Genomic DNA, 24,419 nt, shown 5'->3' on the forward strand with positions numbered 1-24,419 from the left:
ACGCCAGATGAAATGTGTTAAAGGGAGTCTGTAAGCACATTTATGGCTACCAAGCTACTCCTAATGTAGAGCAGGACACCTAGGAACATGTCCAAACCGCAGCGAGCATACACTGCACGTGTCAGGCACCGATCTCAAACAGGATGGAAATTACATCCTATAAGGCTGTGCAATGTCAATTAAATCAAGGGATAGGGGTTATGAACATGTCTACCACACCATCAGAGAATTTGATGGGATTTGGAAAACCCTTAGAGCACCAGATCATTTACATACAGAATTAATTGTTTTCTTGGATATTAGGCCCCTTTCAAACGAGCGAGTTTTCCGCGCGGATGCGTTGCGGGAGGTGAACGCACAGCATCCGCACGGAATCCTGACCCATTCATTTCTATGGGGCTGTTCACATGAGCTGTGATTTTCACGCATCACTTGTGCGTTGCGTGAAAATCGCAGCATGCTCCTCTTTGTGCGTTTTTCACGTAACGCAGGCCCCATAGAAATGAATGGGATTGCGTGAAAATCGCATGTATCCGCAAGCAAGTGCGGATGCGGTGCGATTCTCACGCATGGTTGCTAGGAGACGATCGGGATGGAGACCCGATCATTATTAATTTCCCTTATAACATGGTTATAAGGGAAAATAATAGCATTCTGAATACAGAATGCATAGTAAAACATCGCTGGAGGGGTTAAAAAAAAAAAATAATAATAATTTAACTCACCTTAGTCCACTTGATCGCGTAGCCCGGCAACTGCTTCTGTCTCCTTTGTTGAATAGGACCTGTGGTGAGCATTCATTATAGGTCAAGGACCTTTGATGACGTCACTCCGGTCATCACATGGTATGTCACATGATCTTTTACCATGGTGATTCACCATGGTAAAAGATCATGTGACGTACCATGTGATGACCGGAGTGACGTCATCAAAGGTCCTTGACCTATAATGAATGCTCACCACAGGTCCTATTCAACAAAGGAGACAGAAGCAGATGCCGGGCTACGCGATCAAGTGGACTAAGGTGAGTTAAATTATTTTTTTATTTTTTTTAACCCCTCCAGCGATGTTTTACTATGCATTCTGTATTCAGAATGCTATTATTCTCCCTTATAACCAGGTTATAAGGGAAAATAATACAATCTACAGAACACCGATCCCAAGCCCGAACTTCTGTGAAGAAGTTCGGGTACCAAACATGCGCGATTTTTCTCACGCGAGTGCAAAACGCATTACAATGTTTTGCACTCGCGCAGAAAAATCGCGGGTGTTCCCGGAACGCACCCGCACATTTTCCCGCAACGCCCGTGTGAAAGAGGCCTTAAGGTGGTGTCCATGAATGTGTTGACAGGAAATAAATGACTACTTACCAGCCTAGGGAGTGCCATGCCCGTAACCGAACATACAAGTTTTACTGTCTGGCCATAATGTATGTAACCATCACGCACTGTGAATTCCTCTCCTTCAGATTCTTCATCGTCCACTAGAGAAACCACATAGAAATATCTTACAGCCCCAGGAGATGGTTATGTAATAGCCGGAGTCATCAGTGACCCACTGTCCTTACAAGTCAATCATACGTCAGGCATTACTAGCACCTGTTATGTCAGGTGAAGCTAGGACCAAAACACAAGGCTGCACTTACAAAGATGGATGTAGAACGCTCCCCACTGTTGCGAACTGGCATGGAAATTTCCACCTTCAACGTGCAAATATCTTGTACTGACCGTCTGTGATCGCAGGCGGTTGAACAGTGCCACTTTTGTCCCTGATGCAATACATACTGCAAGAGAGAAATGTCCCAGAAATTACAGCACAGCCGATGAAATACTGCAGACTATTAGGCATCTTTCGCACGAGCGTGATGGATTGGCTCCGGATGCATTCAGTGAAACTCGCACCATTTTGCAAGCAAGTTCTGTCAGTTTCGTCTGCGAATGCGTTTTTCATGCGCGTGATAAAAAAACTGAAGGTTTACAAACATCTCTTAGCAACCATCAGTAAAAAACGCATCACACCCACACTTGCTTCCGGTTGCAATGCATTTTTCACTGAAGCCCCATTCACTTCTATGGGGCCAGGGCTGCATGAAAAACACAGAATATAGAACATGCTGCGTTTCTCACGCAACGCTGAACTGATGTGAAAAAAAATACACAGACCCATTGAAAACGAAAGGGTCAGGATTCAGTGCGGGTGCTATGCGTTCACGTCACGCATTGCACCTGCACGGAAAACTTGCTCGTGTAAAAGAGGCCTTAGACTTTAACCTCAGTCAGTTAGCACAATAATACCTTTATAATGAGCGACTTTTTTGCAAAAATCTGGCTTACTGATCACATTAACCACCTGTTTTGCCCGAACTCCGCTCCGGCTGTTGGAAAAGTACTTAATTGTTCTGTCGGAGCTGAGCATGGGCAGAAGTGGAAGGGGACTGCTTTAGCTGCTCATATCTCATGATTGGTATCAGCTAGAGACGTGGTCTTGTTTGAAAGCTGGTATTCCAGGCTTTTATACAACACCAAAATGACAGCATTAGCCAAAGATAAGAAGGAGATATCACTGTTAGAAATCAAGTCGGCAATAATGGCTAGTAAAACCTGCTTTTGCCTTCACCTGTATTCACTGCGTCCCGATTTCTAACAGTGATATCTTCCCAAGTACCAAAGATTATTCTGGTATTGTTTGAAAGCCCATATCTCTAGCTGCTACCAAATCAGAGAAATGAGCAACTAAAGCAGCACTCCATGTCAGTCTGGAGGAGGAGGGGGAGCAGCTGCAGGTACTGACCCACATAATAAAGTTATGTTATTTTTACCACACAGTGAACACCGTAAATAAATTCCACAAAATGTAAAAATTGCTGCTTTTTTTTTTATTTCCCCCTAAAAATAAATTAATAAGTTATTTAATACACTATATATACACCCCAAAATGGTTCCTAGAAAGCTTACAACTCATCTCACAAAATAAAAAAATAAATTTAGAAGAAATAAAAAAAAGAAAAAAATAAAAGTTATGACTGCTGGAATACAAAAGGAGGAAAACTCCTATTTTTGGTCCTTAAAGGGAGTCTGTCACCAAAATATGACATTGTACACCACTTACATGGCTCTCTAGCACACCTATCCATGATTCAAATGGTACCTTTATAATTTTCTTCTGAGTTTCACCAGCAGGAAAAACGCACTCTAATCCAAATGCAAATGAGGGCTCACAAGTGCCCAGGGGCGGCGTTCTGTGTGTAGGTGCCCAGGCTGCTATGCCTTCTTTTTACATTACTCCTCCCCTGCCTCTTCCTTGGCCCGCCCTGCAAGTCCCTTGCGTCATCCACAGGACTGGCCGATATACCGTGCGTGCGCAGTGCACCGCGGCCTCTAGTTTGCTTCTGGTCCACCCTCTAGTCACTGGTTCCATGCCCGTGCTGGCGCATGTGCACTACATGTAGCGATGCCGTGCCCACAATTGGCATCACAGTGCGCATGCCCGTGCCGGCGGTGCACTGCGCACACACGGTATATCGGGCGGTCCTGTGGATGACTTAAGGGACTTGCAGGGCGGGCCAAGGAAGAGGCAGGGGAGGAGTAACGTAAAAAGAAGGCAGAGCAGCCTGGGCACCTACACACAGAACGCCGCCCCTGGGCACTTGCGAGCCCTCATTTGCATATGGATTAAAGTGCGTTTTTCCTGCTGGTGAAACTCAGAAGAAAATTATAAAAGGTACCATTTGAATCATGGATAGGTGTGCTAGAGAGCCATGTAAGTGGTGTACAATGTCATATTTTGGTGACCGACTCCCTTTAAGGCTAAAATTAATTATGTCACTAAGGGGTTAAAAATAAAATCATGTCCCCTGAGTTGTGTCAAGATTTACTGCAGACACATTTAAAAAAAGAAATAAAAAAAAAAAAAAAAAAAAAGAAAGACTTTTTTGGGAGGGTTTTTCCAATGTTAGGGCTCATTCAGACGGCCGTATGCTGTCCGCAAAAATACTGAATGCTATCCGTTTTTTTGCGGATCCGCAAAAAAAATGAAACATGTCCTATACTTGTCCGTGAAAATCAGGACATGGCCCCATTGAAGTCTATGGGTCCGCAAAAATACTGAATGCTATCCGTTTTTTTGCAGATCCGTTTTTTTGCGGATCCGCAAAAAAACGGATAGCATTCAGTATTTTTGCGGACAGCATACGGCCGTCTGAATGAGCCCTTAATGTGACTTTTAGGTGGTTAATACATACACCTAAAGTCTAGTGGGGTCATTTATCAAACTGGTGCAAAGTAGAACAGGCTTAATTGCCCATAGCAACCAATGAGATTCCACCTTTTATTTTCCTAAAGAGCTGTGAAAAATGAAATCTGATTGGTTGATATGGGCAACTCAGCCAGTTCTACTTTACACCAGTTTGATAAATGACCCCATAGGTTCCCATGGAATTAACAGGGCACAAAACAAAACCACAGTCCCAGCTGACATGATAGAGGGCTAGTAGTAAGAAACATTACTGACGACTGAGCCACCGTGATGTCCACGGGCTTTTAATTTAATACACACGTATTGTAAGCATTTACATGACAATATCACAACTTCCATTAGGGAATGATCACACAGCGGTAGAAATCCAAGGCTGACCCTCATATTTCTGCATCTTGCATGCCGCGGGTCCGCCCGCACCTTAAAGGGAATAAAGGGAATGTGTCATCAGAAAATGACCTATTGTTTAAATCACTTTTTTTGATAAAACTTTTTTATTTTGTTTTTTAATTTTTCATGTCACTATGTAAAAAAAAAAAAAAAAAAAATCCTAAAATAGTTTCGTTTTCCCACTGACCACTAGTAATAAAATCTTTTAAAACTTCCTGTTCTGTACAGGTCACTTTTCAGCAGTCATCACATTATCATTAATACAGTGACAGTCCAATGTATAGGTAACACAGGATCCACCATTCACAATAGGTGATAGAGCTTATCTGCTCCCTCCTGACCTGGTCTACAAAACTCTCCCATATAAGCGACATCCAGTCTACTGTCTATGTGGATGCTCTCAAAGAACGAGAAGTCTTTTAGGCTTAGTGGCCAGTGCGAAAAATGCAAGATTTTAGGATTTTTATAAAATATTAGTATAGTGCAATGAAAAAATGAAAAAATTAAAAATGTCTAAGATAAAAACTTGATTTAAACAATAGGTAATTTACTGATGACACATTACCTTTAAAGGGGTTGTCCACTTTTAACTATTGATGACCTATCCTCAGGATAGGTCATCAATATCAGATCAGCGGGGGTCCGACACCTGGCACCGCCCACCGATCAGCTGTTTGAAGAGAAGGCAGTGCTCTGTTTACCTGCTCACTGCAGTGTAATTACAAGCATGGCGTCCCCATTCACTTCTAGGGGATGGCTCGGTCTGTTCAAGTGAATACTACAGAGTAGTCTTCAACCAGCTGATCGGTGGGGGTGCCCGACACCCACCGATCTGATATTGGTGATCTATTCTAAGGATAGGTCATCAATAGTAAAAAGCAGACAACCCCTTTAGGGTCCATTCAGTGGGGGAAACCAACATGCAGACACCCTCCACAGTTAACAGTGGTTCCACACAGACATGTCCCTTCTTGACTTGGTCTGAAAATCTGCATGGAAATCATCCAAATCCTATTAAAAGGAAGCGCCGATTTACGTTGACAACAATGGAAGACATATTTTGTGGGATTCTTTGCAATGAAATCTAGAGACCAAAACCTCTGTGTAAATGAGCCCTTAAAAGGGGGTTTGTGTTCACGGCTAAAACTTTTAGAGGCAAGAAATGACATAAAAGCAACACTATGACCAATACTGACCCAGTAACATCCCCCGTAGCTCCAGCGCTGCCCATTAGTTTCTGTGTGCAATACAGCAGCAATGACATGCCTGTCAAACCACGTGACCACTGCAACAAATCTCAGGGTTCAGTGGTGCAGGGTACTGCGATTGGCTGAGGTGGTCACGTGGGTAGACAGGCATGTCTGCAGTAAAGTATACAAAAACTGGCAGGGACCACAGGAGCGGTGGTAATGGGCAGCAGGAGATTTAACAGGTGAGTACTGGCCATTTGTTTTAATTTACCTGGAAAATTCTTAAGAATAAGGGTTAACCCTAGGGATGAGCGAATAGACTTCGGATGAAACATTCAAAGTCGATTTGCATAAAACTTTGTTCTAATCCTGTACGGAGGAGCAGCTCTGGGTTCTGAGCGGAGAGAATGTATCAGACAAGCGGAGGAAATAGAGTGGTCCCTCAGGATCACCATGGCCATGTCTGTAGTGGCGGTCCAGCAGCTCCTCTTTAAGGTACAGTGTGGTACTACATGTTCTGTACTGCCCCCTGTCTGTACCAGGATGAGCTGCTCCTTTCAATGTCAGGTAAGGGCGGCTGCATGTTATTTTTCTGGTACATCAATGTACTATGCAAGACCCTGAAGAAGCTCCTGTCCTCACCATGGAAAGTGATTTACATCTTCCAGCAGATATTCCTGACTGTTATACAGAAGGACTTGTTTTACATGTCAGGGGTTCTCTCATTTTTTCTGATTTTAGGATGACATTTTTGGGCTTTGGAGCCAATTACTGGTTTTCCAGAGTTCAGGACTCGAGTTACAATGGTTCCAACATACAATGGACGTCCCGGAACCAACTCGAGGGACCACTATTTACAATGATCCGGACTGATGGTGGAGATACTTACAGTCTGCATTCTTCAGTGACTGCTTCTTTTTCGATGGCTTCGAGATGACCTTGATACGTTTGCTGAGGAACACACCAATGTCGTCACTATTCCCGTAGAACATTTTTACCGATAACATGAAGTGCTTTCTCTTGTCAGAGTCAGATATGTACAGGGTTTTGGCAGTGCAATAGTTCTGGGGGGAGAAATTAGCACATTTAATAAAAACTAAAATACGTAACCTCTTACATAAAGCAGATGCCTCTAGCGTAGAAGGATCTCCAGTCCAACACTTCATGTGTGATATATCAGGGGACCTTCTAAACGACTCTGTTCTGGGAGCTTTACATCCCGTGGATCTTTCACAGAACTGACTCACACAGCATTATAAGAGCGCACTGTCTGCATTTAAAGTTCTCCATTGTGTCTGGCCCTAGAGAAAAGGCTTGGCTTGTGGTTACTTTCAGCTCCTATATCACATCAGTGTGTGCTCGTATTCATTACGGGGACCCTATATTATATGTAAGAGGGTAAAGCTGCCAGCAAGAGAGGAACGGTCCCACTATTGACATGTCTGTCTTAGTAAATGCTAGTCTTCCCCATAAAATAATCCTGCAGCATCTTTTCCCATAACTCTGCAGTGCGCCATTTCTCTGTGTGAATACTCTCAACTGGGAATTACTATTAACCTTGTAGGAAAGGTTTTCACGGTCCCCTTCTATTGATGACCTGTTCACATCTGATTGGCAGGCGTCTGACACTCCGCTGATCGGCTATTTTGCAGTAGCTCCGAAAGTCAATCCTGGAATTACAGCTCTGTCCATTGTGTTAGTGGTCCCCATTCACCTCAATGGGTAAGCAGCTCTGCCCACTACACACAAGGGTGGGAGCTGATTGGCAGAAGTGCAGGGTATAGGACCCCTGCCAATCAGATACTGATGGCCTATCCTTAGGACAGTCCATTAATAAAGAATCAGAAAGACTCTTTAAAAGGTTGTTCCCCTACACAGTCTGACACTGTCCAAACATTGACCTTCTGTCTGATTTTTAAAAAGGATTTTCCGATAACTTTTTTTTTTTACTGATGACCTATCCTCAGGTGGGGCCTGACGCACGGGACGCCCGCCGATCAGCTGTTTGAGAAGGCACCAGCTTCTCCAGGGCCATGTGACATTAAAGGGGTTCTCTGGAAATTAAGAAAGTGAAAGTTCTTAATTACTACTTCATTATAAATATATTACCAAATACCTTTTATTAGTTATAATAGCTCGTTTTGTCAGGGGAGCAATCATTAGGAAAAATAAAATGCCCACCATCCTACTAGTACACACAAAACCTGTCCTGATTACACAGGAGGACAAGTCAAAGAGCTGCGTCAACTTCCTCGCTTACTTGTCAGGGGTTATGATCCTGAATACAGTTTAATATGATCTTCAGCTGAATCTCTGTAGGAATGGAGTTCATTAGGAGATATGAAGTACAGAGGATGGTGGGGGTGTAGATAATGAGCAGCAGCACTTGTCTCAGTCTGTCCTCTCTGTACTTAATGTCTCCTCATGAACTCCATTCCTACAGAGATTCAGCTGAAGATCATATTAAACTGTATTCAGGATCATAAATCCCTGACAAGCAGAGAGGAAGATAAGGCAGCTCAGTGTTGTAAAGTAACTTGTCCTGCTGTGTGATTAGGACAGGTTTTGTGTGTGCTAAAAGGACCGCGGCCATTTTATTTCTCCTAATTTGATTGCTCCACAGACAAAATGAATCATTAAAACTAATGAAATGTATTTGGGAATATATTTATACTAAAGTAACATTTAAGTATTTTGATTTTCTTAAATCCCGGAGAACACCTTTAAGTTGATCGGTCACATGGCTTAGGCGCAGCTCAGCCCCAGTGAAGTGAATACCTAACACACCCAATATACAATGTATGGCACTGTGCTTGGAGAGCAGAGAAGGCCGTGGCGCTACTGCGAGAGACCCTGCTTTCTCAAACTGCTGATCAGCAGGGGTACCAAGTGTCAGACCCCCATTGATCAGATACTGATGACAGAAGATAGGTGATCAGTAAAAGACTCTCGGAAGACCCCTTTAAGGTGCATACCATATTGATAAAGGGAATGGTAACAACCAATTGTCCATACATTGATACCCTTACAGGAGGAACTACAGAGGAACAATCCAATGCAGACAGTCTGGTCAAAAGAGCTGCAGGTCCTTTGCCAAAAGACTCACGGAATCCGACATCTACTCAAGGAGTGAGCGAAAAGTCTTCTCATCTATGACTACTTACCTTTCCTTCCAGGTTCAGCTGCTGCATCTCTTGCTCACTGTTCCCGATGCCAATGAAGGCACAAGGCTGGGACTCCTGCTCAGAGCAGCCATCTCGCTCCATCTGTTCTTTCTTTTTCTTCCATCCGCTACCCATGAGATAGACACAAGGGGGAGGGCAAAAAAACCTGCAAGGGGTTAAAAGTAGAGTTAATAATCAGAAAGGCAGTCCGCATCAGATCCAAGTCCAAACTTTGGCAAGTAGTGACGCAGAGGCAGGAATATCCTTGACTGGACAGAATTGCTGAGTCTTGGAAAGTGGGGTCGGATGCTTTGGGGAACTACATCAGTGGGCAAACCCGCCTCATTGGCCACATTTACTAATGCGTATGCTCCTAGATTCTGGCGTAAATTACACCCATAGCACAGTTTTAATGTATGTTTTTTGGCTGACCCATTGACTTCTTTGGATCCGTGAACAGCATTTTGCAGCCAAGTACAGAACATGTTCTATCCTTGGCGGAACAGACATACGGATGTCTTGTGCGCTTTCCATATCCGTTCCACAAAGTATAGAACATAAGCTTTTCTTGGCTGCAAAACGCACTGAAGTCAATGGATTTGCAAAAAATTAAATAAATAAAATGTATGCAACAAGTCATCTGTATTTAGGGGATCTTCTTTTTTCGGACCTCAAAATACCTATGGTTGTGTGAATGCCGCCAATAAAGGGTGCGGCTTACTAGAAAAGGGCGCAACTGCATGGTAAGGGAGCAGGGCCTAATAAGCACCACAATTCTGCCGTAAAATTGTATCTTAAAGTAAGCCAAGCAATAGGTAGTGCGCCTATCCCTGCACCAGATGTATCACCCGGCCTGAGCCGCGGTGATGTTCTGTCTAATCTTAAACTATCTATAAGATTAGGAAATCTGCCCCATTATTTCTGAATGGAAATCTGTCCGGCAGGGAAAATGGCGCCAATTGTTCCACACACTGATCTGAAATCCATCGCAGAAACAAAACAAAAAAAAAAGGGGACATGATAGTTCTTGGGACATGTGAGTTTCTGACGCAGATTCTGGATTTTTCGGAACAGAAAAATAAAATACAGCCAGATGAATATACCCCTGTAGAATGGCACCACCTATATCTATACATGCGTAATAAAGAAACGGCATCAGTCCAGTTCAGCATGAGCTCAGCACAATTACATACCGCACACACTGTATTCTCCAGCAGGAGGAAATTACACAAGTCCCTGTGGCCCTGCAACACTTGGCTAAAGAGTCAGAAAAAGTTCATCAGAATTTCACGTCAGTGGGTAGCGCTTTCCTATAGCCACTAGGTGGCGCACTTGCATACATTTTTTTTTAGGTTTTATTAGGAGGTGAAAACAACTAAACAGTCAAGGTCAAAATATAACATAACTGATATGGAGTCAAAGGTTTTAAAGTTTTATCTTGAAGTGCTCATGGATCTACAGACACAAACTAATTTCAGCCTCTAGGGCGGAAACCAGGAACAATCTGAAAATATGCCAACTTAGGCTACTTTCACACTTGCGTTCGGGGCGGATCCATCTGGTATCTGCACAGACGGATCCGCACCTATAATGCAAACAATGGTATCCGTTCAGAACGGATCCGTCTGCATTATATTTCTGAAAAAAATCTAAGTCTAATTGTTAGTCAGACGGATCCGTCCTGACTTTGCATTGAAAGTCAATGAGGGACGGATCAGTTTGAAATTGCACCATATTGTGTCAACGTCAAACGGATCCGTCCCCATTGACTTACATTGTAAGTCTGGACGGATCAGTTTGGCTCCGCCTGCTGAGCGGAATGGAGCCAAACTGATGCATTCTGAGCGGATCCTTATCCGATCAGAATGCATTAGGGCTGTACGGATCCGTTCGGGGCCGCTTGTGAGAGCCTTCAAACGGAACTCACAAGCGGAACCCCAAACGCAAGTCTGAAAGTAGCCTTATACAGCGGTATATTTTTTTTTACTGTCGTATAGCTTACAAAAAAACACGCATACACACAGAGCGCACAGAAACCCCCGTGCAGATATTGCCCTGGTCGGATAGTCCAAATGTAGATCCACCAGGTCACCTTAAATATGCTGACACGGTATGGAGAAAGCAAATCAGTGCTGAGAAGAGTGCTCGGGGACATGTCCTATTAACAAACCGTCTTGTTCATAGATTTCAAGGAGGAATAACAGAGGAAAGACAATGCACACTCCAAAGAAAAGATGCTCTGGAGTTATTTCACGGAGAATAAATGTACTTAAAGGCGTTGGCCCATCATAGACAATGGGGGCATATCGCTAGGATATGACCCCATTGTCTGATATGTGCGGGCCCCACCCAGGTTCTACATTTTGAACCTTTTCATTATAAGAACCTGGTCATATGTCCTCAGGTCTGACTCCTTGCTCTAATGTGTAAACAGGAACTCTGTCTATCCCCCAGTGGCTGACTTCCTGTGAACTACAGGATGACATCATCACCAATCAAATCCCTCTGGGCTCTGACTCTAAAGCACCAACGCCCCCTTGATGTTCCTCTGTATATCCCTGTATTCTGGTGAAGATTTAACGTCTCCCCTATCTAAAGTACTAGGGGTGCCGATATATAGTAGGTGAATGTATACAGTGATTAGCTGCAGCTATATAAACCTGCTGACTCACACTGCCTGTCTGTACCATCTGTGTGTGCCAACTCTCCAGTGTAGGCTTCACTCTGGTCTCCCTGCATGTAAAAGCTGACACGGGAGGGAGAGATGACAGGACAGAGAGGTCGTAGCTGCATCACATAGGAGAACATAAAGACCATGCAGTGTGAGGGGATAGCAGCTGTGTCACTGGTCTGTCATGGCTGCCCTTCGAGCACTGCAGAGTAATAAGACTCCCTCCCTCATCTGTGTCGTAGGGATTAGTTAGGAAAACCATACCTGTGGGGAAATGGAATCAAGATGGCTGATAACCCACAAATTACACCTCAAATAAAACAAGAATACACAAGGCATACATCATAGCTTCTATCTTATTCTTTAATAGCCTAACCTGCACTATACAGGCAAAATAAATTAAAAACATCTCAGAGTGCTTCTTTAAAAGAAAGGATCGGCTCTGCAGATATATGAACAGGTATCAATCCTGCTTTCTTATTTTAGGACTTCAAAAATAGCAATTTTAGTGGTTAAATACCAAAACGAATGAAAACCTCGAAAAAATTCCCTCCACGTGTCACAGCACTTATTCTGAAAGTGTCTTGTCCGACAGGGAGTAAAGCCACGTCTACATGTTGAGTTCTGGCGATGCGCACAAAACCTGCGGCTCATCCCAAAAACGCGGTGACTGCCTCATTCAGATGCAGGTAACATACGGCCGCTGCATTTTTTTTCCTGCTGCCCAAAATCAGAGCTGGGAAACAACTACAGAAAAAGCCATGGGCAGCTACACGGCAGACAGCTATTCTCACATGCAATGGTTAAGTCCGGCAGTATTGCGCCCGTCTGGTTTTACAATTCAGACACAAAACACAAGATGAGGCCTCCCGGCTCCTCTGTGCTCACAAAACCAGAATTCAATGAGACAGAGGCGAGGAATTTACAGCCGGCAATGTCTGGAGTCCCTAGTGGTGACGCTAGTAAGAAATACCCTGCTCAGACACAGAGCAGGGCCGTGTTAACCATTTCAGAACCAGAATAGCCTTCATTCCCTTTAATTACCAGGCAAGGGTTGAGCAATGATTTTGGGTCAAAGGCCACAAACGGCACCTAGGGGATCACATCAATCCAGAAGGCCTGCAGAGCTACAGAAGGACCATCCCGACATGTCAATAAATTGTGAGGTGTACAAATAGTCAAAGAGAACCAGTCATCACATGCCAAAAGTTTTCATCACAGGGGGTTGGGGTGCCGAGTTTCCTAACGTTCAAGACAGTCCATGGCTAACAGGGGTCCTATAGGGCCAGGAGTGGCGAGCCCCTGCAGGAGGTCCTTCTGGAAAAACGAGCATGTGTGCCACTACATATCCACAGCATAGGCCATGGGTTTCTGATAAGTGCAGGCTTCAGAGACCTATGTTAAGGATAGGTCTACACGACGACATTCGTCGCGTGACATTTTGTTGCACCAATGTCGCGCGACAATTTTTATAATGGCAGTCTATGGTGTCGCACTGCAACATGGTGAGACGCGACAGTGGCAGAAAAACCATTCGAGATGGATTTTTCTGCGACTGTCACGTCTCAGCATGTCGCATGTTGCAGTACGACCCCATAGACTGCCATTATAAAAATTGTCGCGCGACATTGGTGCAACAAAATGTTGCGCGACAAATGTTGCAGTGTAGTTGTGCCCCATCTGTCGCGCAACTTATTGTCGCGCGACAAATGTCGTAGTGTAGACCTAGCCTAAAGGGGTTGTAATATTAACATAACTTATCCTCTATCTACAGGGTAGGGGTAAGTGTCTGAGCAGCAGGGGTCTGACCCCAGGGGTCCCAAACAATCAAGACAATCTGGGTTTGTGCTTCGCGACTACCTTGAACTCTTTGGGACTGCTGGAGACAGCACAGGACAAGCACTTATCTGGAAGCCCTGTAACGCTAATTGGAGAGGCAGCATGCACGCCACTCCACAGGAGCACGGGCCCCTATTCTCATGATTGGCAGGGGCCCCAGTGGTTGGACCCTTACCGATCAGACACTTATCCCCTATTCCATGGTTCAGCAACCTTTGGCACTCCAGCTGCTGTAAAACTACAGTTCCCATTATGCACAACCATTCAGCTGTTCTTGTAACTTCCACAGAAGTGAGAGGAGGATTCTGGGAGTTGTAGTTGCAGAACAGCTGAAGTGCCAGAGGCTGCTGCTGACCCCTGCCCTATTCTGTCGATAAGTTATCCTTATGGGAAAATCCGTTTATGAAGGAGATGCCCTGTCCCACCTGATGAAGTCCCTGCCAGTTCCAAGCGGAGAATGAATAGGGAGGTGCCATGTACATGAATCTTCTACCACTACAGCTGTACATTTATGCAGATCTACAAAACTTTTATACACTGGGGCAGATTTTATATTATCATAATGAAATTCTTAAAAACAGTCAAAAAGGACCTTTCACTACTCCTGACATGTCCATTTTAATAGCTTCATACATTCCCCATGTAATAACAATCCTGGATCATCTAATCTTATGGCTCTATGTTGTACAGTTCCTTTATTATTTCTACTAGAAGTTATGAATTAACTGCTAGCGGTCTGCAGTAAGGGTACAGAGGGGAGGTAACCAGTTAGGGGGGGTGTACCTGCTCAGTCTGAAAATGGCAGCACTGATTGGATAGAATGAGACTGTGCAGGGACCCCCTCCCCCCCAACTGGTTACCTCCCCTCTGTACCCTTACTGCAGACTGCTAGTAATTCATTCATACCTTCTAGTATAAATAATAAAGTAATGGCACAACATAGAGTCATAAGAATAGATGATCCAGAATTGTTGTCACATGAGGAATGCATGAAGCTATTAAAACAGACATGTCAGGAGTGGTGACAGGTCCTCTTTAAACTGAGCCAGGTTTAACATAGTGCCTGATGCTGGATGATTAATTAGTGCCTATTAGTTGTTTTACTTTATGACAGAATCATGTGTCAAAATGTTGGTACATGTTTGGTGTGTGTATTTGCATCCTAAACCATGCCCCCTTCATGGTAGTCCAAATCTTTTCCTATGAATCCATGATCTCTTGTTGAATGACTCGATATATTGACACAAATAATGTTTTTTGCCACAAATTACACCAGCATTTAGTAACGTTCCCCCACTACATGAAGATTAAATGAGCAGTATTACATCCATATAATAATATATAGCTGAATACAGAGGTCATATTGGAGATGGTCTCCTAATACGACGGCAAGATCAGCCGTACGGGTCAGAGTTAGACCTGTACTCTCATTACCACCCCAACAGAAAGATGCACACGCTCACTACCACCCCGGGAGAGGGAGGCCTGTACCCTCATTACCATCCCAAGAGAGGGAGACCCACACCCTCAATACCACCCCCAAGAGAGGGAGACTTGTACCCTCAATACCACCCACAAGAGAAAGAGATCCACAACCTCATTACCACCCCGGGAGAGGGGGACCCGTATCCATAACCATCCCACGAAAGGGAGACCCACACCCTCATTACACCCCACGAGAGGAAGACCCCCTACCCTCATTATCACCACAAGAGAGGGCGACTAACACCCCAAGAGTGGAAGACCTGCACCCTCATCATCACCCCAAGAAAGGCCAGTAAAGTGGTCCCAGCAGCTTTTAGCACAATGGAAATCTTAGACATGTAGTATATTGTAGGACCTGGTGGTGATCAGCTGATCGCTGTGGATCTGGCACCTAAAACTGCTGAAGGACACGTAAGAAGAACTACATGTTGCCCAGTGTAAATGTAGAACATGGCTACAGTGACTCCTTTGGAGCTGCTCTTTGCAGTGCCTCTCCACTCCAGGTATATACAGCTCAGAAGTAGCCATGTGAATAGGGGTTGACTCAATTCAACTCGCTCCATTACAGTATATGGGAGGTGTCCCTGATTTGCAGGAGAGAGAAAACACTACTACTAGATGTTCACCATCTCTCACTAATCACGCATGTCCTTTTTTGGCTTTCTAGCTGCTTTGAGAACCTGGATAAAAACATGGAACAATACTAACCTCTTCTCATTGCCATAAGACTTCTGTGCAACTTTTGCATGGAGTATGAGAACGGTCTGATCGCCTCGCTCTTTTAAATAGTTCCGCATTGCTTCCCTGAAACACAAGAACAAATTGGTCAGCGTTTAGAAGTCCAAGGTTGCTGCAGGTGATGGGTTTTTCTGTGAGAGGTTTGACCAGGACGATAAAGAGTGATCTGTGGTTACCACACTGTATGAGGAGATGCAATCTGTACATCTTCACTGTGGTTTCTACAACCACCACCTCGTGTTGCTGAAGGCTCCAGGACACATGCTCGTGTTCTTCTGCTCAACTTTGTGGCTCAGAAAGTTCTCACCTAAATACACATCTTCTCACATCGATCACCACAAAGTACACGGTGACTCCACTGCTCTGGCTAGCAGCTCTTCTTCACAGTGGTTACTTGTGAGAAAGCAAATTGTGAGCAGAGGAGCACCAGGAAACCCTGTCATCTTGTGCTCTCTACACCTACCGTTTTGGGGCACACATATGCTGGCCCTCGAACTATTAAGTTTTGGAGGACAGCCAGATCCCAACTGTGAGCAAATAATGGCATTGAATATAGTCGAAGAAAACCCTGAACTCCATGGATTGAACATATTAAGCCGTTTAAGAGCGGACATTTACTCTAGGGTTGAATCATCCCCAGCCTGTAAGTTTCAGGAGGGGGCTGCATCACAATTGAGGAAAAAGACTACATGGTGCGAGTCTCACTACAGCTCACTTACTAGAGTGGGCACAGGCTGCACGAGCACTGCTAATAGGGACGCTGAACTATAGCCCGCGTTTAGGGATATGACTCCATGGTACATGAAGAATAAAATATCTTAGTTCCCCTCTGCACTACCATGCCCTATTGAATCAGGCAGAAGTTGCGAAACAAAATCAATAGGAAATGGCAACCACATACACATAGCAACCAAACAAAATATTAGATATACATTTTTGGGAAGTTGGTCTGCTTTATAGGATATTGGCCAATGGTCTATTAATGTCAAAGCTAAAAAAAAAAAATAATAATTGGCTTGCGCAGTGGAAGTGAATGAAGGTTAGACGCCATAGGATGCTTTGTCAGAGGCACGTACTAGTTTTGTAAACGGCATAATAGATTGGGCTTAATAAATGGTCACGGGCGGCTCGCGGTTCTTACACGGACAAAAAGACACCCGGAAATGACTAAGAAGAAAAACGTTATTGTTTATCATTCTTTTTTGGTCAGGTAGGCATGGTGGAAGATCTTGGTGCATCTTACAGAAAGTCTGACAGGCATGTGATGAAGCCTATGCACCGACACCACAAAAACTTTCGGTATTATTGTCAATGTGAGACATGTCACATAAAAAGCAACATCTGGCAGGAGGCAAAGTTTCAGACACCAAGGCGCACGACAAAAAAGACCAGTTCTGAACACAGAAATAATATATATGGGTTATATTTTTGCAATCTGTTTTAATTTTCTGATAAGACATTTTTTATTTTCTATGTTTTGTACAGGATTTTGGGGGCGGAAATCTTGCCCGATATGCTCTTAAAGGGATTCTCTGAAATTGTTATCAGCACGGCCACCAGCATCCATACGTAGAACGTGATCAGGACAGGTTACCTCCACTTTTATAGGTGCTTAGCCTCACTACTCTGCATGTCGGTGCTGCATTCACTTCACATTGATGAGGTGCGCTGTTAGGCTGCTCAGCCTGACCGTATATCTTATGTACAATTGCTCCATTACTACCTATTGGAGTATAGGAACCCTGTTCTACAACACATAGTAATGAAGCAATCCTCTGTCATAACTGAGCAGACTCACAGGAACGGCATGGAGGATGCAATCCTGCTCAGCCATGACAGAGGATCATACAATGACTACCTATTGGAGAGTTCCGGCACTGAAATAGGTAGTACTGGGGCAATTCTGCAGTATGCTGTCAGGTAGGGTTGAGCCAGGCATCAAAATATCAATACGTTTTTGATACTTCGATGCCCTGTTCGGCCCAATATCGACACGGTCAATTTTGCAATACTAAGCTGGTCCACTGTAGTGCAGTGTGACGAGGCACGGCCCCCCTCACCCCGCCTGTGCAGCTGCATAAGTGGAGGTAACCTGTTCTAATCACATTCTAGGGCATGTTGCTTAGGTCATATTGGTAACATTTCCAGAGAACCCCTTTAAACAGCATTCACAGATTTGTTTTACAGCAGCCATATGGACCACAGCAACTCTTAGGCCTCTGTCAGAAGGGCGTTGCGGGAAAATGTGCTGGGGCGTTGAGGGAACACACGCGATTTTTCAGCGCGAGTGCAAAACATTGTAATGCGTTTTGCACTAGCGTGAGAAAAATCACGCATGTTTGGTACCCGTACTTCTTCACAGAAGTTCGGGCTTGGGATCGGTGTTCTGTAGATTGTATTATTTTCCCTTATAACATGGTTATAAGGGAAAATAATAGCATTCTGGATACAGAATGCATAGTAAAATAGCGCTGGAGGGGTTAAAAAAATAAATAAAAAAATTTAACTCGCCTTAATCCACTTGCTCGCGCAGCCCGGCATCTCCTTCTGTCTCCTTTGCTGAACAGGACCTGTGGTGACATCACTCTGGTCATCACATGATCCATCACCATGGTAAAAGATCATGTGATGACCGGAGTGACGTCACCACAGGTCCTGTTCAGCAAAGGAGACAGAAGGAGATGCCAGGCTGCGCGAGCAAGTGGATTAAGGAGAGTTAAAATATTATTTTTTAACCCCTCCAGCGCTATTGTACTATGCATTCTGTATTCAGAATGCTATTATTTTCCCTTATAACCATATTATAAGGGAAAATAATAATGATCGGGTCTCCATCCCGATCGTCTCCTAGCAACCGCACTTGCTTGCGGATGCTTGCGATTTTCACACAACCCCATTAACTTCTATGGGGCCTGCGTTGCGTGAAAATCACCACTCATGTGAACAGCCCCATAGAAATTAACGGGTCGGTATTCAGTGCGGGTGCAATGCGTTCAACTCACGCATCGCATCCGCGCGGAATACTCGCCCCGTGTGAAAGGGGCCTTAGGGTTCTTTCAGACGAACGTGTCCCTTGCGAGAATAACGCTTCATCTGAGAGAGGGATCATGTGGTCTGCAGTACAGAAGTGCACGGCGTTATCATGATGGATACCGCTGTTTGCCTCTGCCTGACCTTTCTGTAACAGAATCATACTGACAGCTTTATGTCAGTATGATTCCCCCGTTACAGAAAGGTCACACAGCATTATCAATCATGATAATGCCCTGCGCTTCTGTAGTCCAGAACACGGATTCTCTCTCACCCAGAGCGCGATTCCTGCAAGGGGCACGTTCGTGTGAAAGAGCCCTTCCTGGCATAAAAAGTAAAACAAAACCTGCCTTGGTGTTCTAAAATTTGGTGTCTTAATGGCATTTTGTGTATGCCTTGTATTTTTATAGGAAACCATGAACCATGTATTATTTTTTACATAAAAACGTGATTTTAAAGTTAAAACTATACATATCATTTACATGACTGCAAGGTTAAGACATCTATGGAGTAAGTCACTGGACCTCCACTGATGCAGAAAAAAATAAAAATAAAATAAAAAAAATACAGGACAAGACGTCTCCATTAAAGGGGTTGGCCCATCTCATACATTGGGCTTGTGGACATATGGCTAGGATATACCCCCAATGTTTGATAGGTGCCGTTCCCACCTCTGAGACCCGCACCTATCGCTAAAAAGCCAGCAAAAGTGAAGGAGAGCGGACCTTCACTTTTGCAGGTTCCGTTCTTGAGATGGGTGCAGGACCAGTGCCTATCAGACATTGGGGGTATATCCTAGGGATATGGCCCCAATGTATGGTGCACAACTTAAAGGGGTTGGCCCATCCCAATCGGCAGTGAACTGTACTGGTTTCTGACTGTTTCCTATGGAATGGAATGCTGCTCTGGCAAAGCACAGATACAAGACATCTTAGCGCATCATAAGGCCAGGAAATTAAATGTAACGGACCTTGAAGGGCCAATAATGAATGTTCATTAACGTTTATCACTGCAGCTCGATAGCTGCATATGCATGTGGAAATAATCTCTGCTGTATGGGGATGGACATCAGTCTCCACACAGTTTGATTGCTTGACAGCAGCAAATCCCCATTTACACAAGGCCATGTGCTGCATAGCCGATTAGGTCAGCCGGCAATCGGGAAAGAGCATTTGTTCCAGATAGGTGACCCGATGATCTGTCTGTGTAAATGGGCCTCAGGGTAGCTGCCATTGTAGCATTAGGCTACGTCTACACGACGACATTTGTCGCGCGACAGATAGGGCACAACTACACTGCAACATTTTGTTGCACTAATGTCGCACGACAATTTTTATAATGGCAGTCTATGGTGTCGCACTGCAACATGCTGCGACTGCGACGCAACAGTCGCAGAAAAATCCATCTCGAATGGATTTTCTGCGACTGTTGCGTCGCAGTATGTTGCAGTGCGACACCATAGACTGCCATTAGAAAAATTGTCTGCAAGTCTGGCCGTCATGGTTTACTACAAACCACACATTATGGAGCAGAAAAACATGGGTGGCAATAGAGCAACGTGTGAAAAGAAAAAAAGTCTCATGCTTCACATGCATCAACACCTGTGATCTTATCAAGGTTTATAAGCTTCAAGGTATATCAGGCAAATAGGAAACAGTACATGAGGTTTACCTTGTGAGGCGTTTGGGTTGAGGCCGCTCCCCAAACTTCCTGTAAGCAAAAAGAAAAATATCCATTAATAGCAGAAAATATATATATCTCATCAAAAGGTCCAGTAAAGATGAAGAACACTGCAGAGAAATCACCAAGAGACTATACTAAATAAGTGTTTGTAGAGAAGCACCCACGGACGTAAATGGCCACCCCGGTAATGCAACAGCCGAACCACGACCGCAGATCCTCAGCAGTCGACTGTATAGCAAATGGAGAGAGGTAGCGGCAGCATCTCCAGTCAATCCTTTATTGGACGGACTTTACAGAAAGTGTGCCATAAAATTAAGCAGCCGCTACCTCTCTCCATTTGCAAGAGACTATACTGTCAGCAGAGAGCCAGTCTCTCTGAATGTATGTAGAATACACACACACACTCACATAGACACTACTGACAAAACGTTAGGAATATTTGGCTTGTGGATGAAATTTCAGGATGAACCTAATCTGCACTCTAATCTTTACAGGTGAATTTAGGCATCTTTCACACGAGCGTGACGGATTTGGTCCGGATGCAATGCGTTTTTCACTGAAGCCCCATTCACTTCTATGGGACCAGGGCTGCGTGAAAAACGCAGAATATAGAGCATGCTGCGATTTTCATGCTTTTCATGCTGTTCATGCAGTTGCGCAGAACTGATGCGTAAAAAAATAAACGCTCATGTACACAGGCCCATTGAAATGAATGGGTCAGGATTCAGTGCGGGTGCTGTGTTCACGTTGTGCATTTCTCCCGTGCGGGAAAACTCACTCGCGTGAAAGGGGCCTTAATGTGACCTTCTCTAAACTTTTGCATGCACTTGTCCAAATATTCAATGTTTCAGTACTTTTTGCACAACTTGCTGTTCTCTAACAAGGAGCTTAACAGAAAAATTCACAACAGATGTTTGATCCATAAATCACCCAAAAATGTCCTCCTTATGCTGTTCACATTTTGACACCATGGGACCAAGACGACACCTAACAATTAAATCAACAGTACCTCGCCATTGCAAGGCTTAAGCAGGATGTTCTCAGACGGAAGTGGCCCCTGAGCTTAGAGTGTCACATACGGTCGTCAGCAACAGAGATACAGAGAGACTGGAAGAGTCACAGAAAGGCATAGAAGTGGACACCCTTTTGCCACATCCCACACTGATGACCACTTCATTGTGAACAATGCCGGCCCGCCGCGAATCCGCTCACGCAACTAGCCTGATGAAGGGCATGTAATCTGCCCGAAACGTTGCTTCAATTCAGTCCCAAAAAGGACCTCTATGTCCGGCAAAAAATAAAAAAGCATTAATCTAATACTGGAGTGCTGTCTAAAATTACTCTATTACCTATCAGTTCCAAGAGGTGGAGCCAGGAACGCACCTAGACGCGCACCCTAAATCTACCAAACTTAGACAGAGTGCCGTGGTCGCCTTGTGATTTCTACATTGTGAACAATGCCTTGTGGAACTGGACAATGAATGCCACACAACTCCAGGCACATTTAAGGGAGGTGAGAGGAACCAAGTGCCACGTCAGACCATTTAAAACCGTTTACATCAGCATGGTCTGCGTGCTAGATGACCTGCAACGGGACCTGACCACACCACCAGGCACAGGCGTCATGATCTTGCATGGGCCAGGGAGCATCCACCCTGAAGGAGGGACCGGTGGGCCTCGGTACTGTTCACTGATGAAAGTTGATTCACGCTGAGCAGAAATGATGGCCACCAATGATATTGGAGACGTCAAGGAGAACACTATGCATCAGTCACTGTTGTCACCAGATGAGCCTTTGGTGGCAGTGGTGTTACAGTGTGGGCAGGTGTGTCTAGTCACTACAGAACTGCCCTACACTATGTGAATGGTCTAGTGACAAGCCCATACTACTTGAAGATCATCATTAATCCAGTCGTCGTGTCTCTACATGAACACAGGCCTAATTTCATCTTCATCATGGTCACATTAGGGAATGGCTGCTGAAGACTGGGGGACCTTAACTGGAGTGGCCTGCACTTTCTCCAGACATGAATCCCAAGACAATACATTGACTTGTGAACAGCAGGAGACGTTGTTGTCCAGCTGTAATTGATGCTGAAGGCCACCTGACGAGTGACTGAGACACTGACATCTTGTGGGGGTATACCCACCACTGTTAGCTTTTGTTTCAATAAATTGTTTGATTTTATTTTCAGACCTGTTCAAATTTCTTTTAAAGTCAGGACACCACCATGTATGTACAATAAATGATCGTCAGGCCCACCTTAAAGGGGTATTCCAAATGTTTCATACTGATGGCTTATCATCTGCTGGGCCCCGACACCTCTCACACACCCCATCGATCAGCTGTGTCCAAGTAGCTCCGGCTCCTCACAGGTCCATCCGTTGTGTACAGAGCTGGTACCGCTCTAATTCACTTCAATGGCAGCAGCGATGCAGTAACTGCACAGTGGACGGCTCGTAAACAGCTGATCAACGGGGGTCCCGGGTGTCGGACCCCTAATCAGGTACTGGTGGCCTATCCTAAAGATGGGCAATCAGTATTAAAATCTTGGAATCACCCTTTAAGGAAGTGGTTCTCAACCTTTCTAAAGCCGTGACCCCTTAATACAGTTCCTCATGTTGTGGTGACCCCCAACCATTACATTTTTTTCCTTGCTACGTCATAACTAATTTTGCTACCGTTATGAATTGTAATGTAAATATCTGATATGCAGAATGTATTTTTATTGCTACAAATTGAACATAATTAAAGCAGAGTAATTAATCACAAAGACATCCACAGATCCCGCTCCCCTAAACAGTGCCATCCACAGATCCCCCTCCCCTAAACAGTGCCATCCACAGATCCCCCTCCCCTAAACAGTGCCATCCACAGATCCCCCTCCCCTAAACAGTGCCATCCATCATGGCACTGTTTAGGGGAGGGGGGGGGGGGGATCTGTGGATGGCACTGTTTAGGGGGGAGATCTGTGGATGGCACTGTTTAGGGGGGGGATCTGTGGATGGCACTGTTTAGGGGGGGGATCTGTGGATGGCACTGTTTAGGGGGGGGGATCTGTGGATGGCACTGTTTAGGGGGGGGATCTGTGGATGGCACTGTTTAGGGGGGGATCTGTGGATGGCACTGTTTAGGGGGGGGATCTGTGGATGGCACTGTTTAGGGGGGGGGTCTGTGGATGGCACTGTTTAGGGGGGGGATCTGTGGATGGCACTGTTTAGGGGGGGGATCTGTGGATGGCACTGTTTAGGGGGGGGATCTGTGGATGGCACTGTTTAGGGGGGGGATCTGTGGATGGCACTGTTTAGGGGGGATCTGTGGATGGCACTGTTTAGGGGGGGATCTGTGGATGGCACTGTTTAGGGGGGGATCTGTGGATGGCACTGTTTAGGGGGGGATCTGTGGATGGCACTGTTTAGGGGGGGATCTGTGGATGGCACTGTTTAGGGGGGGATCTGTGGATGGCACTGTTTAGGGGGGGATCTGTGGATGGCACTGTTTAGGGGGGGATCTGTGGATGGCACTGTTTAGGGGGGGATCTGTGGATGGCACTGTTTAGGGGGGGATCTGTGGATGGCACTGTATGCGGATCTGTGGATGGCACTGTATGCGGATCTGTGGATGGCACTGTATGCGGATCTGTGGATGGCACTGTATGCGGATCTGTGGATGGCACTGTATGCGGATCTGTGGATGGCACTGTATGCGGATCTGTGGATGGCACTGTATGCGGATCTGTGGATGGCACTGTATGCGGATCTGTGGATGGCACTGTATGCGGATCTGTGGATGGCACTGTATGCGGATCTGTGGATGGCACTGTATGCGGATCTGTGGATGGCACTGTATGCGGATCTGTGGATGGCACTGTATGCGGATCTGTGGATGGCACTGTATGCGGATCTGTGGATGGCACTGTATGCGGATCTGTGGATGGCACTGTATGCGGATCTGTGGATGGCACTGTATGCGGA

The 24,419-nt window shown here is 45.0% G+C and overlaps 1 protein-coding gene across 2 annotated transcripts in view; it reads right to left on the reverse strand.

Annotated features, from left to right (window-relative positions):
- RBPJ (recombination signal binding protein for immunoglobulin kappa J region) overlaps positions 1-24,419 on the reverse strand; it is a 79,246-nt gene that overhangs the window by 7,726 nt on the left and 47,101 nt on the right. For both annotated transcript variants that reach the window (XM_040420558.1, XM_040420557.1), the window contains exons 2-7: positions 20,433-20,471; positions 15,702-15,797; positions 8,999-9,164; positions 6,724-6,898; positions 1,646-1,783; positions 1,371-1,483 (exon numbers count right to left, since the gene is read on the reverse strand). In XM_040420558.1, the coding sequence (XP_040276492.1) occupies positions 1,371-1,483; positions 1,646-1,783; positions 6,724-6,898; positions 8,999-9,164; positions 15,702-15,797; positions 20,433-20,471 (727 nt within the window). The remainder of the gene's footprint in view (positions 1-1,370; positions 1,484-1,645; positions 1,784-6,723; positions 6,899-8,998; positions 9,165-15,701; positions 15,798-20,432; positions 20,472-24,419) is intronic.

Source organism: Bufo bufo, chromosome 2 (assembly GCF_905171765.1).
Source record: "Bufo bufo chromosome 2, aBufBuf1.1, whole genome shotgun sequence".
In the NCBI taxonomy this organism is placed as follows: domain Eukaryota; kingdom Metazoa; phylum Chordata; class Amphibia; order Anura; family Bufonidae; genus Bufo; species Bufo bufo.